This window comes from Heterocephalus glaber, unplaced genomic scaffold, assembly GCF_053883595.1.
Source record: "Heterocephalus glaber isolate CG9 unplaced genomic scaffold, H.glaber_assembly_v1.0 deba00001773, whole genome shotgun sequence".
Classification (NCBI taxonomy): Eukaryota; Metazoa; Chordata; class Mammalia; order Rodentia; family Bathyergidae; genus Heterocephalus; species Heterocephalus glaber.
The window spans coordinates 6723588-6743844 of record NW_028258463.1 but is presented as its reverse complement, the minus strand read 5'-3'; the positions used below and the strand labels follow the sequence as shown (position 1 = coordinate 6743844).

The window sequence follows — 20257 nt, the reverse complement described above, 5'->3', positions numbered from 1 at the left end:
TGGCAGTGCTTTCCCACACCCACCCTTTGCTGATCTTCCCACACCCCTCGATGCCTGCTCCTATCCACCCGAGTTCACACAGACAGAAACACATTTGTCCCAAATGCTGTCACCCATGCCTTCTCCGACTCACATGGCGTCTCCTCTACCGCCTCCCCTTGAGGATCCTGCCCTCACTGTGTGCAGATCTGGCTACTGCTTCCCTCCTTTGCCATCTCTGGCCTCTCCTCATGGAGGCCCCACATCTCCACCTGCACCCCCAGCTCACACAGGCACCTCCTCCACCTCCCCCCTCTACTTCGCCCAGCTCTGCCTATGAAGGGAGATCTTGGAGGTGCCAGGGAAGCAAGGGTTAAGAAGCTGAAAGAAAAGGAAGGAAAACCCACCATATTCTGGTCATAGAAAATTCTGCCAGGAGATGGTCTAGTCCAGCTCCCCGAAGGGACCCAGGATTCCAAGGAAGCAGCAAGAGTGAAAAATCCAGATGAAGCTGGGCCGGGGATTTAGCTCAGTGGCACCGTGCCTGCATCACAAGTGCAAGACCATGAGTTTGATCCCTGGTGCCAAAATAAAAACAAAAAAACCCCAAAAAACAAAAAACAAAAAATCCAAATGAAGCTTCTTTTCTTTCTAGAATTTTCCATCTGGATTTGACTGAAAATTATCCACAGGAACTTAGTCTTCTCCCTATAGAGGAGACAAAGGTAAGTCCGAATGCAGAGCAGCCCTGGGAGCCGCAGGCACTGTGCCTCTGCACGGGGACAGCGAGGGTCCCGGGGATGAGGCCTGGCAGCTATATTTAGGGCAGCTGTGATGTCAGCAGAAAGGAGGGTTTGAGTTGGGAGCCTGGTACAATGGTCCCTTTGTCCCCTTCTCCTCCTATCCCGCACTGCACTCAAACCGTATTCTGGCCCTCACCAGGTGACACGGACACGGAACCACACGAGACCTGCCACCTCCACACCCCTGACATGGAGTGCAAAAGCCCACATACATGCACATGTGTGTACACACCACACCCGCGGACCCACGTGTGTAGTGAGAGGCTCTTTTGCTCCTCCGCCACAAAGCCATGCTATGCTGGACCCAAATTCATCGAAATTAGTGAAAGTAAGAATTTTGTCCCTCGGCGCTAGCCACATTTGAAGTGCTCAGAACTGAAGGCTGGCTTTCACTTACTGCCCTTCATGTGGGCCTCACCGGTGCACAGGTGAGCCTAAGGGACACCTACCTCTCCAGCTCACATGCCTGCCTGCTTGCTCCTCTCTCCCGTGTCTACACCAACTCCATGCTCCGCCCTGCATGGCATCATCTGGCCTCTGGCTGGAGAGAAGATCAGATGGGAGCAGAATAATAGGCCTGCAGTGACAGTGTCCAGTCTCTGGGGTGGATGGCAGAGAGCTCTGGGAACTCGGAGGGCCCAGCTGAGCCTGGGCTGGGCAGGAGAAGGGATGTCCTGACCCACGGGAGCCTGGCCTAGAGGCCGGGTCTCAAGCAGGCAGAGAGAAGGGACATCACGTCCAGGGTGGGAAGAGGCATAATGTGGGAAGTGGGTGTGTGTTGGAAACTGCAGTCACCCTCTTTGACTGGTGTGACAGGTGTGGGCCATGGAGGGGCAGCGGCCCTGGACAGGTAGAGTCTTGGAATCTCAGCTCAGGATGCCTCTAGCTCTGTAAGGGGCCAGAGTCCCAAGGGCCAGAGGTTCAGGTAGATGGTGATTACCAGGGCCGAGTGGCAGGCAGGCAGGTGTCACCAAGAAATCAATGCGCCAATCCATTGTTCACACAACTTCGGATAATCTGCATTCGACTAAGTCTTTGCTTTCTGTACCATAATTTCTAGACTAATTCCCACTTTACACTGTCCTAACATGGTACAGGCTCTAATGATGAATTATTAAAGACCCAAATTAATAACCACAAGTACTCGATGACAGCCACAACAGTGGCACTAAGCATGCATTTAAGGATGAATGGCTGCACAGACTCATCCTGCTCTCTGCAGACCCAGGGAGGGACATAGGACACAGGCTTCCCCTTCCCCTGCAGTTTGGGCCTTGAGGCCCTGGGTGAGAGGGAGAGACAGCTGTCATCTCTGTCTCCCTGTCCACTCCAGGTTCCCAACAATCTGGGTTCTCTGTCCCCCACTGACCACACACACCACTGTCCCTGTTCCCTGAGATGGGGACCCAACCAGTCCCCTCCCCTCTGGGGCCCTCAGGTTCTCAGCTAGGCAAGGAGAGCCAAGCAGAAGAGGAGGGAAAAGAAGGAGGAAGGGGAAGCAAGAATTTGGGGAAAGAAAAGAACAGGAAAGAAGCAAGCAGGAAGTAGCTGCTGGGCAGAATGGCTCGAGCGAGGGGACCCTTGCATTCTCTGCTGGCTGAGCAAGGGCCCTGTCCTTCCAGGGAGCTCCCTACAGGTGCTTTCTCGAAGCTCCTCGAGGCCTCAAGGAGATGCTCCCAGGGGCTGGGCCACCTCCTCCCTCCCATGAGCAAACAGGAGCTTTCCTTGTTCCTGGCCTCCTCCTAGGCACTCCCCCACCCCAGCGGGCCCAGGAGGCCCCCTCTCTTGCTGGACTGCTTGCTCCCCAGGGTAAAGGCCAGGTGCCCACCATGTTTGTCTGGGGAAGAGGATGGGGTCCGTCCGAGGTCCTCCTTACCAATAGCACGTCTCCCCTCCTCCCAGGACCCTGGGCAACACTTCCCTTAGACCCCAACCCTGCAGGGTGCCCACAGCCTGGAAAGTTGCTGGCACTGTTGGGAGAGAGGGCAAGAGGTTTGCCAAGCTGAGATCCGAAGGGAAATGTGCGTGTGCATGCATGTGTGTATGCACGTGTATTGCCATGTAGTAGGGGCTGCCTGAGTGGCACTACAGGGTACAAGAGGGCTTGGAAAAACACAAGGAGAATTGCAAGAGAAAGAGAAATGAAAGAGAGAAAAAGGTTTAAGGTACAAGAAAGGCAAGAGGAAGTGGGGGGATCCAGTCTAGAAGGGGTACAGGGAAAGGGCAGCAGATGGAAGATGAACCCACCCACCCCAACCCCCCACCCCCTAGATCTCTCCCTCCCCGAAAGCCCAGGAAGGAAATGAAGAGGCCACTGCAGAAGTGTCTGGGTCATTTCCACATGCTTTATTCCAGCAATCAAAATAATTAAAAACATCTCAAATTATTATTATACACATACAAAATAGGTACAGAGTCTCTTGCTTCCTCCCACCCTGGGGCAAAAACTGCTTTGTGCTTTGGGAAGCTGTTATCTGAAAACCACGGAGTACAGAGGTGCAGGAGGGAGGGCTTCAGAGGAGAAGTCAGAGAGGCAGGGTGGGGAGAGGGAGGAGAGGGGCAGGCTGGAGCCAGCCCTTTCCCCCCACATTAAATAGCACCGTTAGAAAAAAAATTCACGAGTCCCCATCTGCAAGGAAGACCGAAAGAAGGAAAGAAAGAGCTGAAGAGCAGAAGACTTTGAACAAAAAGGAACATTTGTTGGCCTGGGGGCACCCCAACTTTTTTAGCACCAGAAATTCCTCCTCCACCCCCCCCCACATTGATGTAGCACCTTTGGTATCAAATGGGGTGGTCGCTGCCCCCGCCCCTCACAGTCGCTGGTGACACACAAGACAAGAACGAGGTAGTCAGTCTTTAGCAACACAGTTACACAAGGAACAGAACATCTCTCCCACCCAGCCGGGCGCACAAGGGGCTCCAGGCGCTCCCCCAAGTCCGACGTCTCTGCTCTGCGGTGCCGTGGCCCTGCCCCTCTCTCGAGACCCCCGGGAAGGGCCCTCTCAAAAACAAAGTGGGGTGTGTTGCAGAGGCCTTGGGGATGCCAGATGGGTGGGCTCCTTTGGCAGTCTGGGAACCCCGGATCTCCCCAGCACTGGGTGTATCAGGCAGCCGGAGTGGGCTGGGAGTTGGAGGCCACTTAGATGTTTCAGCATTGCCTTTGGTTGCTGAGCAGACAATGCACTGTTTCTTGTGCCTTTGCGGGCGACTTGGATTTGGGGAACAGTGGAAGAGAGGCCCCAAGAAGGGGTGGAAAAAAGAGCAGAAAGGGCAGCATTGGGGTATCATAAGCCCAACGGGCAGAAAAAGACTTACCCCCACAGGGTCTTCAAGCAAGTGGACCAAGCTTCCTTTTTTAAAAACTTATTTATTTATTCTTTTTTTTTTTTTCCCGTAAGGTTCAATGCATTTTTGGTTTTTGGTCATGTTCAGTTGGTCAAAGAAAAAAAACTAAGTTCGAGAGATGAATGTAAAGGAAAAAAAAAATGTTTTCCAAAGTCCATGTGAAATTGTCTCCCATTTTTTTGGCTTTTGGGGGGATTCAGTTTGGGTTGTTTTTCTGTTTCCGGGAAGGGGAGTGGGCTGGGTGGGAGTGAGCCAGGGTGGAGTGGAGGGGGTTTACACGAAGCAGACAGGGCTAACGTCAAAGCCGAATTCCTGGTCTGGGGAGCCAATGTCCAAGGGGGCCACGTCGATGATGGGGAGGCGGGAGGTCTTGGTGGTTCTGTATTCGATGACTGTCTTGCCCCAGGCTCCTGTGTGACTCTGGGGTAAGGGAGGCAAGGGACGGGTCATTACCAAGGGCAGAGATGGAGCCAGCAAGCCGGGTCACCCTGAGAGCCAAAACCTAGAGCCAAGGGTCCCGGGGACTCACCGTGCAGCCGTCCTCCAGGGCCACGTAAGTGAAGCGGCTGTTGCCCTCGCCCCGGAGCTCGATGTCATTGGAGCCCTGGAGGAGCAGAGACTTCTTGAGGTTTCCGGTCTGCTGATCCAGGTAGGCCACGCTGTTCTTGCAGTGGTAGGTGATGTTCTGGGAGGCCTCGGTGGACATCAGGCGCAGGAAGGTCAGCTGGATGGCCACGTCAGCAGGTTCGGAGTCTGGGCTGCCATACTTGAACTGCAGGGGAGGTGACAGAGCCGGGGGTGAGTGAAACTTCGGGGCCTCTGCCCTGGCCTCCGTCCTCAAGTCCGCTGACAGCACTGTGCCCGGCTAACTCAGCTCAAGAGAGCTCTCGCTGCCCATGGGCACCTGCGTCTGAGCCGGCAGCAAGGACCCAGGCTCCCTCCCCAGCCTGGCTCTGTCCCTCCTGGGCACTGGGCTAGCATCTCCCAAACATGGGCCTAGGGTCCAGCTCATGCACCTGGAATCCACCGTCCATGCTCTCGCCGAACCAGACGTGGTTCCTCTCCTTGAGGTTCTTGCTGATGTACCAGGCCTTCAGAGCCACGGTGGGCTGAACTGGGTACACGCAGCTCTCTCCCGTCTCCATGTTGCAGAACACCTTGATGGCGTCCAGGTTGCAGCCTTGGTTGGGGTCGATCCAGTACTCTCCTGCGGCGGGGCAGGACGAGGGGAGTCAGGGGAGCAGGAGAGGTAGCCCCTGAGAGCGCAGGGAGGCCGGCACGGCAGGAGGAGGAGGAGGAAGGGGCAGCCAGGGCAGGCCCTCACCGCTCTTCCAGTCGGGGTGGCACATCTTGAGGTCACGGCAGGTGCGGGCGGGGTTCTTGCGGGTGCCTTCAGGGCTGCGGATGTTCTCGATCTGCTGGCTCAGGGTCTTGAGTGTGGTGTCCACCTCGAGGTCACGGTCACGGACCACGTTGGCGTCATCAGCCCGGTAGTAGCGGCCATCGCCAGCCTTCTCCTGAGATGGCTGGGGCAGGAAGCTTAAGTCGTAACCGCCGCTGGGAGGACCAGGGGGACCAGGGGGTCCAGGAGGGCCGGCGGGACCCTGTGCAGAAAGGGAGGAGATCGGGGGTTACCAGTGTCCGAGCGAGGCCTCTTGGGGCTGGAGGGACATGAGGCGAAGGGGGTGGGGCTACGTACAACAGGACCAGCATCACCAGTGCGACCCCGAGGACCAGGGGGACCGATGGGGCCAGGCAGGCCATTGAGCCCATCCTTGCCGGGAGAACCAGCAGACCCGGGAGGACCCTGGAGGAGAGACGGAGGGAGAAATCCTCCTGGAAACGATCCCAATTCCAACGGAGACACCCATCGCCTTGCCTGCCGGACCAGGCACTGGACAAGACTGTCCAGGAGCCTTCTTCCTGGGTCCCTGGGGAAGGTCCCCAAGGCAAGCCTGGCCGGGGGACCTGGGAAGACCCAACTTACTCGGGGACCAGCAGGACCAGAAGCTCCAGAAGGACCTTGTTCACCAGGAGAGCCCTGACGCACAGAGACAAAGACAGTTCAGGCCCAGTGCGGGTCCAGTGCAGGCTTGGGACAGGCAGGGGACCCAGAGGGCAGGGTGGGCAGCCCACCCCTCTCCCTACTGGGGAAATCTTGCCCCAGCCTCCTCATAGGCTGAGCCTCTCTTCCAATCCCTCTCAGAAGCTACTCGGAAATGGCCATAAACCTTTAGTCCCCAGTCCCCATGACGGAGGATCCAGAGTGGCTCTTCAGAGGGGAAACTGAGGCAGGTGTCTACTGTCCACCGCCCCTGCCCCCCCACCGTCACCCAGCACAGCATGGGGAGATGACAAAGAAGGTGCAGTGGCAGAGGACCTGAGAGCCCGAGCATACTCACAGGAGGACCGGGGGGACCCTGGAGACCAGAGAAGCCGCGGTGACCCTTGATGCCTCTGTCACCCTGTTCGCCTGTCTCACCCTTGTCACCACGGGGGCCTTGGGGTCCCTGGAAGAGAGTGGGGGACAGGCTGTCAGGTGGAAGCCCCTTTGGGACTGAGTGGAGTGTGATCCACACTGGGTGAGGGTTTTGAGGTCAGGGGGTTGGTGTGGGCCACTTACAGCAGGGCCACGGGCACCAGCAGGGCCGATGGGACCAGCAGGACCAGCAGGACCCTGGGGAGAGCAGAGAGAGTAGTTGGACCCTGGCCGAGGCAGCCCACCGTGTCCATGTCCCCCCATGTGGCCGCTTCTCCTGACCCCCTATAAACTTCCCACGGGCCGGTTCCTGTCACCAGGAGAGGGGCTCTGGATGAGGGTCCTGAGGCCGAGCTCTGATTTTCCAAGGAGGCCGAGGATGCAGATGTCTCACAAACTTGCCTCTCCTCTCCCTGCCTGGCCGATGTCGCCATCTGTCCCCAGAATCCCTGGCCTGAGCCGAGCCCGCCTACTTACGGTCTCACCACGATCGCCACTCTTGCCAGCAGGGCCGACGGGGCCAGGGGCGCCAGGGGCACCAGGAGCACCAGGGGGTCCAGCAGGGCCGGTTTCACCACGCTCACCCTGGGGGGCAAGGGCAGGGACAATGGGTCAGCACCCGAGGACGGGCCCAGGCTGGGTGGGCACGGGGCTGGTAGTGCTGCAGTGCTGGGGTCCAGCCCTCTTACCTTGGGGCCGGGAGAGCCGTCTCGTCCGGGAGAGCCTTCAGCACCGGGGGAGCCCTGCAGAGGGAAGAGCGTCACAGAGAGGGACTCAGGACAGGCCCTGTGGCCTTGCTGTGGGCATGCACTCTAGGGCCTGGGGTCTGAGGACTGCTCACCTCTCGTCCAGATTCACCAGGGGGTCCAGCCAGACCAGGGGGGCCCATGGGGCCGGGGGGACCACGTTCGCCACTTGATCCAGAAGGACCTTGTTTGCCAGGCTCACCCTAAGCGGGGAGAAAGAGTCAGTGCAGGGGTAGGTTGGGGGTGGCTGGGGCCCCTGAGAGCGTCTCTGTCCCATCTGTCCTCCTCCGGTCCACCCTGCACCCTCCCAGTCTGGGGACAGTTCCTGGGGACCCCAAGGTGAAGGGACTCACAGAGGGGCCGGGAAGGCCAGGGAAGCCTCTTTCTCCTCTCTGTCCGGGCAGGCCGACCACGCCACGCTGTCCAGCAATACCCTGAGGTCCGGGGGTTCCGGGGGCACCCTGTGGGGGGCAGATGGGGGTGAGGTGCTGCACAGTGACTCAGGGGCCACTCCGGAGTGGTGGGGAGCTGAACTGGCACTTACAGCAGGTCCGTCAGCACCAGGGGATCCTTTCTCGCCAGCAGGGCCAGGGGGACCGGGGGGACCAGCTTCACCGGGGCGTCCAGCGGGGCCAGTCTCACCGCGGACACCTTTGGCACCTTCTTTGCCACCAGGTCCAGGAGGGCCAGGGGGTCCAGCATTTCCCTGCAGGGGGACAAGAGGGGCTGTCAGACTCCAGTGGCTTCTGGAGCATTAGGGGGGCCTGGGTGGGGTCCCCGTCCTCCTGGCAGCACAGCCGTGGGTGCCATTACAGATACTCACGGAGGGGCCAGGGGGACCGACTCGGCCAGCAGCACCAGGGAAACCAGTAGCACCCTGGCAGGAGAGAAGGGAGGACAGGATGGTCAGGACAGGGACAGCCGCTGGCCTGGCCCGGCCCCTCCCACTGCCAGCTGCTGACAGGCTCTCCGGAGAGGCGGGCAGTACTCACAGGGGGACCAGCACTGCCACGAGCACCTTTGGGTCCAGGAGCACCAACATTACCCTGCGGGAGAGCACAGAGGACAGGCTCAGGCCGGCCCGGTCCAAGTCAGGGTCTTTGCAGTGGAGGGCGCAGGGGCAGGGGTACTCACAATGGGGCCGGGGGGTCCAGCAGGGCCAGCAGGGCCAGGAGGACCAGCGTCGCCTTTAGCACCAGCATCACCAGGTTCGCCTTTAGCACCAGGTTGGCCGTCAGCACCCTGGGGCAGGAGGGAGGGCAGTGAGTGGTGGAGAGCCTGGGACCTCTGTCCTCACTCAGTGGCCGAGGCCCCACACCCCATGTGGCCAGCGGGGTGACAACATGGAGAGGCCTTGGTACTCACAGGGGGGCCAGCAAAGCCAGCAGGGCCGGGGGGACCAGGCTCACCACGGTCTCCCTGGAAGAGAAAGAGGCAAATTGGGGGGACACCTTGACTTCAGGCAAGGAGGGGAGAGGGGTGGCTGGGAGGGAGGAGGAGGGACAGGAAGGAGGCCGGGAGAGAGGGGCTGAGCACAAGTTCTACCAGGGTCTTCTGTACTTACGGGGGCACCTCGGGCTCCGGTGGGACCAGCAGGGCCACTGGGACCAGATTCACCCTGACAAGGAGGGACAAGAGGCTCAGGGTGAGAGGGCCACCCTGAGCATCCCGGCCAGCGACCCCTGGAGAGCCTCCCTCTGGTCCCTCCAGCTTCCTGGTCGCAAGCTGGGCGTGGCAGGACCTGGCTGGGGAGGCCGTGAGTTGGGGAAGAAAGTGGGAAGGTGGTCACTCACCTTGTCACCAGAGGCACCAGCAGGGCCAGGAGGACCAATGGGGCCAGTCAGGCCACGAGGACCATCTTTGCCAGGAGTACCATCGGCACCTTTGGGACCAGCATCACCCTGAAGAGAAGGAAAAGCCTGAGACTTCCAGTGTGGGGCCAGGAGGTGACCTGCAGGGTTCTGCTTGTGTCTGGAAGCCCCGGCGAGGCCCTGCCCACTGCGCCTGTGTCAGGGTGCAGGAGCCTAGGGATTTGGGGGCCATCTAGGCTGAGAGCCCCTGACTTGTGAAAGAGGATGAATACAGCATCCTCCATCAAGGAGATGCCCCACATCTCATCACCATGGTAACTCGCATGGAGCAGGGCCTGGACCACAGGCAGAGATTCAGCAGCAAGGGGCCAGAGTCGGGAAGAAAGAAGGATGAAGAAGAGGAGGGAAAGATCTCAGGGCAATGGCAAGGGACCCAAAGCAGAAAACAGACGGAAGCCGTGGAGAGCTCAGGAGAGGAAAGTATCAAACTTACTCGGTCACCCTTAGGACCTGGAAGACCAGCTGCGCCCCGTTCACCAGGCATTCCCTGAAGACCAGGGGCACCCTGGCTACCGGGAGCTCCGGGGGCACCAGCATCACCCTAGGTGACAACCAAGAAGGCTGGGGTGAGGCCTGGGGTCCAGAAGTGGGCGCAAGCCCTGAGCCCCCATCTGGAGGCTCCCAGGTCTGCTTCCGAGGCCAAGGACACAGCCCGGCCCTCCCCTCACTGGCCCCGACCCTCCCCCAGCTCCGAAGCCTTGGCCACAGCCAGTCACCCCTGTCCTGGCGGGGGGACTTCTCACCTTGGCACCATCGTTGCCAGGAGCACCATTGGATCCGCGTGGACCAGCAGGACCGGGGGGACCTTGCACACCACGCTCGCCAGGGAAACCTCTCTCGCCCTAGGAGGGAAAGACGGCGTGTGGCGGCAAAGGCAAGGCCGGGCATTGAGCGGGGAGCGGAGCGAGGAGAGGAAGAATCCACTTACTCTCGCTCCGGAGGGGCCGGGGGCGCCAAGGTCGCCAGGAAGACCCTGGTGGGGGTTGAGAGAGCAACAGTGAGCAAACCTGTGGGGTCCTCTGCATGAGAAAGAGCTCCTGTCCCTCTTCCCGGGGCCCAGGCTTGGGGGCCGTGATGAGAGGAACCCCCTGTCAGCATGGAACTGGGATTTTACCTTATGGCCCCTCTACTCCTCCTGCTGAGTCAAATGCCTCCCTCCTCCCCATACCTGCAACAAGAAAGCTGCAGGGAAAGCCAGAGTATCCCAGCAGTTGGTAAAAGGAGCGGCCTGGTCTAGCAGTCCTGCAGATCCCATCTACAGCTTCCTGTTTCCCTCCACATGGCTCCCTCATCACAGGACGTCCTTCCTGAGGTCTAGCCTCAGTCCCCAGGCAGTGGCCTGTCCCGCTTCGTTTCCTGCCTTCCCCCCACCCCTGGGCGCTGCTTCCTCTTACCTGTTCACCAGGTTTGCCTGCTTCACCGGGAGGACCAGCGGGGCCAGGGAGACCCTGCAGGTGGGAAGTGGCGGGGAGAAGAAGGGGTCAGAATGTGGAGGGGAACAGAAGCACCTGCTCCTCTCCACACAGCCTGGCAGCCAGAAGGCCTCACCTGGAACCCGGGGGAGCCGGCGGGGCCTTGTTCGCCTCTCTCTCCAGCGGGACCCTGTCAAGGGGAGAATGCCGAGGTCATGGGCAGTCTGGGGAGAGAAGGGCAGGGCGCTCCCCGGGAGGGACACTTACAGCAGGACCAGGGGCTCCCTGAGCTCCAGCTTCGCCATCTTTGCCAGCGGGACCCTATGGGCAGAAAGGGAAGAGCTCAGGGGGGTGGGGCTGATGGCTGGGGTCACAGGGACACAGCAGATGGCAGCAGAGTGGGGGAAGGAAGGAGACACTTACGACAGCGCCAGGGGGTCCAGGCACACCCCGTTCTCCAGCTTTGCCGGGCTCTCCCTGTGCAGAAAGGGGGTCAGAGTTGAGGGCCGAGGAGAAACCTGAGTCTTCCTGTCTACGTTGTCGGGCACAGGCACGATGCAGTCTTTGTTCAGGGGCTTTGTTTTTTGCCCCAAAACACCGCAGGCTCTGTCTACAACCCTTGGGGACGCCTGTGGCTTTTGTAGTTAGTTCCTTAGCCTCCCTAAAACCTCATGCCCAGCAGCCTGAGCTACAAAAGGCTTTTGCCTCCTCCTCTCGAACCTCAAAGAACCCACCAAATTTGGGGGTGACTCTCCTGTAAAAGGCCCACCTAGCCCTGTGTGGGAGGGGAGGGCCACCAACAATACTTATTTCCAGGTACAGAGCAGTGACCCTAGAGCCAGGAGAAGGCTTTCATTTTACAGTCTAAGGCCCAGAAAGGGGCAGTGAGCAGCCTGAGGTCACACAGAAAGTTCACAGAGCTGGGACAGAGCCCAGAACTCTGGCCTCCGAGGTGTCCTATGCCCGGCTCCACGTCGCTTCCACTGAATACTCACAGCAGCACCTTTAGGTCCCGGGAATCCCATCACACCAGCCTGACCACGGGCACCAGGGGGCCCGGGGGGGCCGGGGCGACCATCTTGACCAGCGGGACCCTGGGGAAGGGAAGCCGAAAGGTAGTGGTGAGGACAGAGGGAGCACAAGGAGGGCGAGAGGGGTCCACGGGGAGCCATACTTACAGGGGGGCCAGTTTTGCCATCAGGACCGGGGCTGCCAGGGCTTCCAGTGAGACCCTGAGGGATGCAGAGGCAGGCGTGAGCACTGCGGGCCCAGAATGCCTCATCCCAAACTCCACACAAGACATGCAGGGCCCGGGCCGAGCTGGGCTGATGGGCCCGCTCTCACCTTGGCACCAGGCAGACCAGCTTCGCCAGGGCGTCCGGCTTCACCAGGGGAACCTTTGGGGCCAGCAGGGCCGGGAGCACCACGTTCACCAGAGGGACCCTGGTTGGGGGAGGAAGTCACAGGAGGTCAGGGTCTCTGCCCTGGGCCTGAGGGGTGGGGAGGCTGGTCCAGGTGGGCATTGAGGGACACTGGTGGGCACTGGAGATGAGAAAGAGGGGGTACAGCCGTGCTAGTGGCTGGGCAGCGGGCACTGGGAGGGGCAGGGCCACACCACCAGCAGAAGGGCCACCCATGGGCCAACCTCTGCCATGAAGAGAGCTTGCTCACCTTGGGACCAGCCACACCATCTGCACCGGGGAAGCCGCGGCTGCCAGGTCCACCCTGTGGGAGGAGAGGAGGCGGGTGAGCTCAGGGACACCTACCTGGGAGGGACACCAGGTAGGCTCTGGGCGTGGGAAGGAGAAGGGGGCAGGGGACGTACACGCTCGCCAGGGGGTCCGGGCAGGCCAGCAGGTCCTGGTTCACCTCGGGCTCCACGCTTTCCTTCTTCCCCAGCAGGGCCGGGGGGACCTTGAACACCAACGGGGCCCTGGGGCGGGCAGAAGAGGGGGCAGGCTTGGTGAGCTTCCAGCCTCCAGCAGACAAGGGCCTCCCCTCCTTCCCCGAGTCTCCCTTCCTTCAGAGGCTCCAGGCCAGGAGGGGTGTCAGAGACTCACGGGCTCTCCTTTGGCACCAGTGTCTCCTTTGTTGCCGGGAGCGCCGGGTTCGCCCTGCATCAGGGGAGGAAGAGAAGGAAAGTGAGCCAAGAGTTGGGGTGCACAGTTGGCCTGCATCTTCATCCCCCCCGCCATGGGGCCGCGAGAGCCAGGGCATGGGGTGGGGCAGAATGAGAGGTCTGCACTTACGCTGTTACCCTTGGGACCGGGAGCGCCGCTGGGGCCCTGGGGTCCAGAGGGGCCGCGGGCACCAGGGAAGCCAGGAGCGCCAGCAATACCAGGAGCTCCCTGTGGGAAGGCAGCAGATGGGTGAGAGGGGTGGAGGGCACAGGGCAGGTGGGAGGAGGGCAGGGGAGGCGTGGGGCGAGACTGGGCAGGAGACTTACATTGGCACCTTTAGCACCAGGTTGTCCATCAGCACCAGGGTTTCCCTGTGGCACAGAAGAGAGTGAGTGACAGGTAAGGACTGTGGGGGTGGGAAGCAGCACAGGGGACATGGGGGGGCACTTACAGCAGGACCAGCAGCACCAGCAGGGCCAGGGGGACCAGGCTCACCACGAGCACCCTGGGGACCTTCAGAGCCTCGGGCTCCTTGGGGACCAGATTCACCCTGGACCAGAGGAAAGGACACATCAGAATGCACCCTGCAGGGTGGGGGGAGAGAGACAGGCGCAGGAAACCAAGAATGCGGGGTCTAAATCAGGGAAGGGGCCCCCGGGACGCAGGTGTTGGGGGATGAGCTTCTCTCAGGCCTCGCTGGGTCCCTCTGGTTGGGGAGCAGGGGGGCGAGGCCCTGTGGCCTGTGAGAGTTGTGCAGGAGGAGGACAGGGCCTCACCTTAGCACCAACGGCACCGGGGAAGCCAGGAGGGCCAGCGGGGCCAGTGGGGCCCTGTGAACGAGACAGAGATGTCAGCGGGCAGGAAGGCGGCAGCAGCAAGGCACGGCCTGGGACAGGAGAGCTCCTGGGTTTCTGTCCCCGCTCCCAGGCCCCGGGGACAGAGCCATACTCACAGGGGGGCCCGCAGCACCAGTAGCACCATCATTTCCGCGAGAACCCTGTAGAGAAGGGAGGCCCAGTTAGGTTTCCTGAGCACTGGCCGGTCCCTGTGGCTCCTGGGGATCCCTCAAGGGGCCAGAGATACTTACAGCGGGCCCAGGGGGTCCAGGGCGGCCTCTCTCACCAGGCAGACCACGGGGGCCCTGACAAGCGAACCAAGAGATGCCAGGTGAGATGGGAGACAATCACGTGCCTCCACGCCTCCGTCGGATCCCCGCAGCCCACGCCCCCGTTAGACACGGCACGCTCACCATCTGGCCAGGAGCTCCATTCTCACCAGGGCTGCCGGGCTCCCCCTGCAGGACAGAGGACAGAGTGAGGACGTCGTGCATCTTTGGCACTGTAGGAAGGGGAGGACCAGGACATTCAGGCGGCTCTTACCTTGGGACCAGCAGGACCAGCATCTCCCTTGGCACCGTCCAGACCACTGAAACCCTGGGAGGGGAGAGAGGCACAAAGTGAGACCCTGTGAAGGAGCCCCGGGAGGTCGCCCTGCTATGCCCCTGTGTCTGAGCCACACTGACTCCCAATTGGTCCGAGAGCCCCCATCTGCTTAGCAGGACTTTTTCCCATGGAGGGACTTTTTCAGGTGTCCACTCTGCGTCTCCTGGGACTTCTGTAGCTGCCCCCACCACGAAGCACATCAGGACCTTGTAGGGGTAGGGGTCGCCATGGTGGGAGGCCAGGACTTTGGGGCCTTAGAGGACTAAAAGGGGGACTCACTCTGTGTCCCTTCATTCCAGGAAGGCCAGCTGTTCCGGGCAATCCCCGAGCACCCTGGGGAGCAAGGCAGAGAAGGACAGGGAAGGCCGTTAGGATGCAGTGGGTGCTCACAGCTCCTGGCTGAGGCCCCAGTGTGGTGAAGCCGGGATCCAGCCTCCCGCCAGCTCACCTGAGGCCCAGGAGGTCCACGCTCACCGGGACGGCCAGGCTTGCCAGCTTCTCCCTAGGGGGAGAGAAAAGGCCATGACACCCATGTCCCTGGGCTGGGGACGTGGGGAAGGTCTCAGTCGTCTTGGGATTGTTGAAAGTCAGGTTTAGGGGCTTAGGATCTTACACTGCACCTGTAGTTCAGTTTAAATCTACCATGAAATCCTTTTTGGCTGAAATCCAAGTCCCTCCAAAGAGAGTTCTGTGGCTTTCTGTCTCCAACATTTTAATCTCCCCACCTGTACACCAGAGCACTTCTAGCTAAGGTCACCTACTCTGTGGGGTGGACCTGGGGATTGCTTCACCCCTGCTTGGGAAACAAAAACATCCCACTAGTAAAGATCATTGGTCAAGGACAGTCACGTGGGTCAGGGAGAACTCGCCCTACTTCCTCTGGGAATCAGTACCAAAGCTGGTGGGGGCATCACAGTGGGGATTAAAGGCCAAAGCCAGGGATCAGATGGGACCTTCTTGAAGGGGCTACTTACGTCATCACCGTTCTTGCCAGGAGGGCCAGGAGGACCTCGGGGACCCATGGGACCCTAGAGGAGATAGGAGAAGGGGCAGTGAGAATCAGGCTGAGGAAAAGAGAAGAGGAAAGGAATAGGAAGAGGAAGTCCCCGGGTGTGGGGCGTCTTTCCATGGAAGAAGTGTTTGCATAGAGACTACTTACTGAAGCCCCAGGCTCGCCGGGCTCACCAGGGGGGCCTTGGAAACCTTGGGGACCCTGGAGAACAAGGACAGAGTGGGGAGTCAGAAGGGCAGGTCTCTGCCAAGCTGTGCCCATCTCACCAAGAGATCTCTGAACACCTTCCTGCTCTCGCCCCAACCTCCCCTCCAACAGTCCCGAGCCCCGGGGCCCATGTGAACACCTGCTAGATACTCACAGGTGAGCCAGGAGGGCCAGGGAGACCACGAGGACCGGAGGGGCCCTGCAGAAAGAAGGGAAAGAGGGGACATGGTGGCACGTGTGGGAGACCACAAGGTGGGGGCCGTCCTGCTACTGCCCAGTGCCTCCTGCTGGAGCCGCAGTGGTCATGTGTCCTTTCTAGGCTCTAAGGTCCAAAGGTGGCTGGTATCTCTGCAGCCGTCTATGCCACCCCGAATGCCCACCCGCGTCTGTCATCTGTTACCCCTGGTGGCTCACCATGGGGCCAGGCACGGCAGCTCCAACTGATTTCTCATCATAACCGTAAGACATCTGGGGAGCGAAGTTCTAGAAAAACAAGAGAGAGTGCGGCAGAAAAATCAGGGTCAGGACAGTCCCACAGAAAGGCAGAAGACATCAGCAATAAGGGGCCAAATGACACGATGTGCTTCTTGATGGGATGTGCTGGGACCAGTGAAAAAGATTGTGAAATATGCCTGACCAAACGCCTCACCCGGATCTAATTATTCCGACAATCCTCAACAGAGGGGGAGAAGAACTGGCCTCTAAGGAGTAACTGGGCTCTTCAGAAACTTCCGGTGTTGGGAAGGACAAGCAGAGTCTCAGAAATGGCCCACATTCGTGGGGACTAAAGAGACAGGACCACTAAAGGCAACTAAGGATCCTGGATTAGGAAAACAAAATGCCGGAAGGATATTACTAGGACATTGGCGAAATGTGAAGGTGGACTGCATATTAGATCATAGTTTTAGATGAGGGGAAAAATGCTGTGTACATAGACAGAGATCCCGAGCAGATGTGATCAACTGGGAAGGGTATGTGGAAGTTCTCTGCATCATTCTTGCAACTTTTCCGTATGTTTGAGATTATTTAAAAATAGTTATGTTACCTGACCCCCTCCAAATAAAAAAAAAGAAAGAGAAGAAAAAGAAAACCAAAGCTAACCCGGGAGAAGGGGCGCACACACAGGCCCGCCCACCCTCTCTCTACTTACTCCACCAAGGCCAGGAGGGCCGGGAGGTCCAGGAGGTCCGGTGGGCCCAGGAAGTCCGGGCTGCCCAGGGATGCCATCTCGTCCTGGGGGGCCGGCGGGTCCCTGCAGGGGCGGAGGGCGGGGCCGCGGTGAGCGCAGGCCGGAGCCACGCCCACCCCAGCGGGGAGGGGGGCAGCCAGGACGACGCTTACCCTAGGGCCTCGGGGGCCGGTGTCTCCCTTGGGTCCCTATAGGGTTGGGCGAGAAGAAACGAGACATTGGTCAGAGAAGGGAGGGAGAACAGAGAAGGGGCGCATGCGATGGCACAATCAGGGCAGAGGGTTACCTGGACTCCGGAGTCTCCCGCGTCCTGATCTGCTTCTGAGGGGAGAGGACGCGCAGTTACAGGCGGGTTTGCCAAGGGTGCGGAATGGCCCTGACTCCCCCAGGCCACCAGCCCGGCTCGGAAGCCTACCTGGGCCATCGGGGCATCTGGGACAGCACTCGCCGGCGGGAATTTGGGCGCCGGGACAGTTGGCCGCGTCCTCACAGGTCATCTCGTCGCACAGTGCCGTGCCGTTGGCGCAGATGCAGAGCTGGCAGGGGTCGGGTTTCCACGTTTCTCCACTGGCGATCCTGCGGCCATCGTGGACGCACTCGATGCCCGGGACTGGGCGAGAAGGACGAGACGGGGTGGGGGGGCTGTCGGCGGCCCCCAAGACACGCACTCGGGGGCGCCTCCAGCGTCTACCGCTCAGACTTCACATTTTCCAACTCCGCCCCATTTTTCCTGTCCTCCCAATCCTTAAAAGCTAATCTGCTCCCCATAAGCGCCAATGACCCCTCCCGCCCCGCGCCTAGCCAGGGAGCCTGCGACTCTTCCCAGTTCCCAGGAATTTAAACAAACCTCCAGGCCGGGGTTGTTTCCAACTCCAACAGGCGCAGAGGCCAAGGGAAATAAAAAGCCAAGTTGGGGGAGTGGTAGGAGGGGCCCCATCCTAAAGCACGCTCTCGGGGCGTGGCCTGCGTGGAGAACCCAAGAGAAGCTCCGCCCCCAGCCCCTAGGCAGGTGGGATGGCGTGAGCGTGGCTAGAAGGGGGGGCGGGGAGAGCTGATGGGGTCCCACCCAGAGACTTGAAGTGCACCCCTAAAATTGGGTACATCCTAATCGCCGGCGCCTAGACAACTTAAAAGCTTGCTTTGGGACTACCCCCAACCCCTCAAAGCCAGCCACTGCTTCTGGGTCGCTCCTCAGCCAAAGAACCCAGAAGTGAACTTAATTAACCACGCCCTTCACGCATTATCTACTCAGACCACCACTAGGTGGCGGGCAACGCTAAGCAATGGGGACAAGGAGGGGCCAATGTCCTTGGATTGGCTACTCTTTTAGAGGCAGGGGTTACCCCATGCCTGGTTCTACTTTGTAGATCTACAAGTGGGGTCCACACCCAGCAATAACTCGGATCTTCCCCCTCCGGCTTCTGCGCCGGAAAGCGCTGGACCAGGATGCGCAATGCTCATGGTAGTCAGCAGGGGGCGCAAGGACCTCACGCGGCCAAGCCCGCGCCAAACTTTCTCAGCCTCGCGCCCGCCCACTCTGCGCGTCCCCTCCCCCCGCCGCCCGGCACCCCCGCGGGCCCGGGAACACAGTCTAGCCTGCAGAGAGTGCAAACAATCTTTCCTTATGAATCATCCCACAGCCCTCCTGATCGCTTTTACATCCTGGGCTCCAGATCCCCAGCTCGGCGCCCCGGTCCCATCTTCGACGTGCTCTGCCTGCAGACCCCGCCGGCCCGGGTACATTTGACGGCGCATGCTCAGGATTTCCTCCCGCGCAGTCTCGCGCAGTGCACCAGCCTCACTGCCCACTCCCCGGAGTATTCATCCCCATGCCCGGCCCACGGTGCATTCGCTCCTCTGCATCTCCTTTGCGTCCATCCCCAAGCGAATCTCCGGAAACGCCAGAGGACCAAGCGCAGGGCTTGCTACCGAGTACCCGTGTACTCCGAAAAGTTGGGACTTACTGTCTCTCTCTTGGTCCACAACTTCCTCTTGGCCATGCGTCAGGAGGGCGGTGGCCGCTAAGAGGAGCAGGAGCCGGAGGTCCACAAAGCTGAACATGTCTAGACCCTAGACATGTAGACTCTTTGCGGCTGGGGTGGGGGGTTAGCGTCGGCTCATGCGTGGCCTCACACTCCGCGTGCCTCCTGTTCCGACCCCGGGGAGAGACTCCGGTCTGCTCCCCACGGCTGGCCCGGGCCCCTTTTATATCATCCTGGCAGAGCACTGGGAGGAACCCTGGCCGGTGGAGAGGGGGAGCAGGCCGCCCGGCCCCCAGCCAATCAGAGCTGCCTGGCCCGGCCCCCAATTTGGACCGGAGAGGGGGAGGAGGAGGGAAGGAAGGAAAGGGAGTCCACCCGAGTTCTCCCCCCTTTGCCACTCAGCTCCCCAGCCCCCAGCCCAGCCTGGGCCAGAGATGCTGCCGCTGGGGTTTCACGGGGTGGGCAGGGGTGCCCTTGGTGCTTTCTTGCTGGGACCTCCAATCTGAGAGCATGGAATTGGGGAAGGGTTAGGAGTAAGTGGAAGAGGCCCCCCCCCCCCCCACGCCACTCACCCTCCTGACCTCCTTGGGAAGCGCCAAGGAACGATCCTAAAGAGGCCAGGTGTGGGGCTCTCCAAAACAGAAAAACCAGGAAATTAAAAAGATGTGTTTGTTTGGGGATGTCTTCTGGTGTGGCTGGAGGTTAGGAATATTTGGGGAACAAATTAGAGATTCCTTTAGAAGCATAAGAATCAGATGCTTGGAGGGGGGATAGATTTAGGAGATCGAGTCTATTGCCAGGGTTGTGGCTCCCAGAGAGACCCAGAAGCCCTCCTTTAACTCCTGGCTGAATGGAGAGGGGAGATGGGGAGACTGGGGTTCTCCAGGAGGAAGCTTGGGTGTCCATGGGACACCGGGCTGGGGAGAGGGATTGCTGAGGCCTCGGAGGTGCAGACTGGGGTCTGCAGTGGTCTGCAGTTCGCTCCCCGAGCTCCTCCAGCCGTAGTTGCAGAGGACTGAGTTTGTAGGGGAAGCCTGTGATCCCTGATGACTTGAAAAGGGTCCTGAGTCAGCCATGGCTGCTGAGGCAGGCTCGAGACCCTCCTACCCAGCAGTCAGCAGGAGAGAGCTTGGGTGGCGGACCCTGGACCAGGCAGGGTGTCCGTAGAGCTGCTTAAAGCCCCTTCTCTGGCTGTATGTGGACTTGGGCTGGGGACACATAAGAGAATTGGGGGGTCTGGGGGAACCTGTCCTCAGAGTTGGGATGGAATGGCAGGAAAGGCAGGTGACCCTCTTCTAGAGGCTGTTTCCCACTGCCTCGTGCTTTCCTGAAAATGTTGGGCTTTGCTCTCTCTCTGCCCTGGAATAAGGAGAGGATCATCGGTACCCAAAAGGGAGTGGGGACCCCAAGAATACCAGGCTATATTTGAAGAAGATGCTTCTAGAAGTCACTTTACGTTGTTCCTCTCCCATATCTCAAGCCTCAACATCGCTCTGGCTCAACCTTGATCCATCCAGGGCCCCATCCTGCCAAGATCTGTGGGTCCCAGTAGAAGGCCTGGGGTCTCCTCCAGGGGTCCCCCAGCTTCCCCTACCCCTATTGCTCTAGAGATGCAAACGTGGAAGCAAGGAGTCCCGCCTCCCCTGAACCATCCAAGATTCCATTTCTCC

At 60.1% G+C, this 20257-nt stretch overlaps 1 protein-coding gene across 1 annotated transcript; it reads right to left on the bottom strand.

Annotated features, from left to right (window-relative positions):
• Positions 1-3107: 3107 nt before the first annotated feature.
• On the bottom strand, positions 3108-18799 carry Col1a1 (collagen type I alpha 1 chain). The gene is made up of 51 exons (XM_004859682.4): positions 18570-18799; positions 17021-17215; positions 16892-16926; positions 16758-16793; positions 16567-16668; positions 15831-15899; positions 15571-15615; positions 15357-15410; positions 15172-15225; positions 14646-14699; positions 14477-14530; positions 14135-14188; positions 14005-14049; positions 13843-13896; positions 13708-13752; positions 13532-13585; positions 13207-13305; positions 13082-13126; positions 12885-12983; positions 12696-12749; positions 12461-12568; positions 12307-12360; positions 11980-12078; positions 11814-11867; positions 11631-11729; positions 11059-11112; positions 10903-10956; positions 10772-10825; positions 10618-10671; positions 10152-10196; positions 9967-10065; positions 9657-9764; positions 9146-9253; positions 8917-8970; positions 8718-8771; positions 8487-8594; positions 8345-8398; positions 8176-8229; positions 7897-8058; positions 7706-7813; positions 7448-7555; positions 7296-7349; positions 7084-7191; positions 6751-6804; positions 6530-6637; positions 6115-6168; positions 5827-5934; positions 5452-5731; positions 5144-5334; positions 4657-4899; positions 3108-4547 (listed from the first exon to the last, which is right to left on the bottom strand). The coding sequence occupies exons 1-51, from the start codon at positions 18664-18666 to the stop codon at positions 4401-4403; spliced, it is 4383 nt and encodes a 1460-aa protein (XP_004859739.1). The 5' UTR covers positions 18667-18799; the 3' UTR covers positions 3108-4400.
• Between the last annotated feature and the right edge of the window lie 1458 nt (positions 18800-20257).

Excerpts from the sequence above, each read along its gene's own strand:
- Col1a1 (XM_004859682.4), bottom strand. The coding sequence starts at position 18,666 with ATGTTCAGCTTTGTGGACCTCCGGCTCCTGCTCCTCTTAGCGGCCACC. Across the intron at positions 16,669-16,757 it reads CCGGCCCCCGAGGCCCTAGG|GGACCCGCCGGCCCCCCAGG; the intron begins GTAAGCGTCGTC and ends CCGCCCCTGCAG. Across the intron at positions 8,230-8,344 it reads GTGGCAGTGCTGGTCCCCCT|GGTGCTACTGGTTTCCCTGG; the intron begins GTGAGTACTGCC and ends CTCTCCTGCCAG.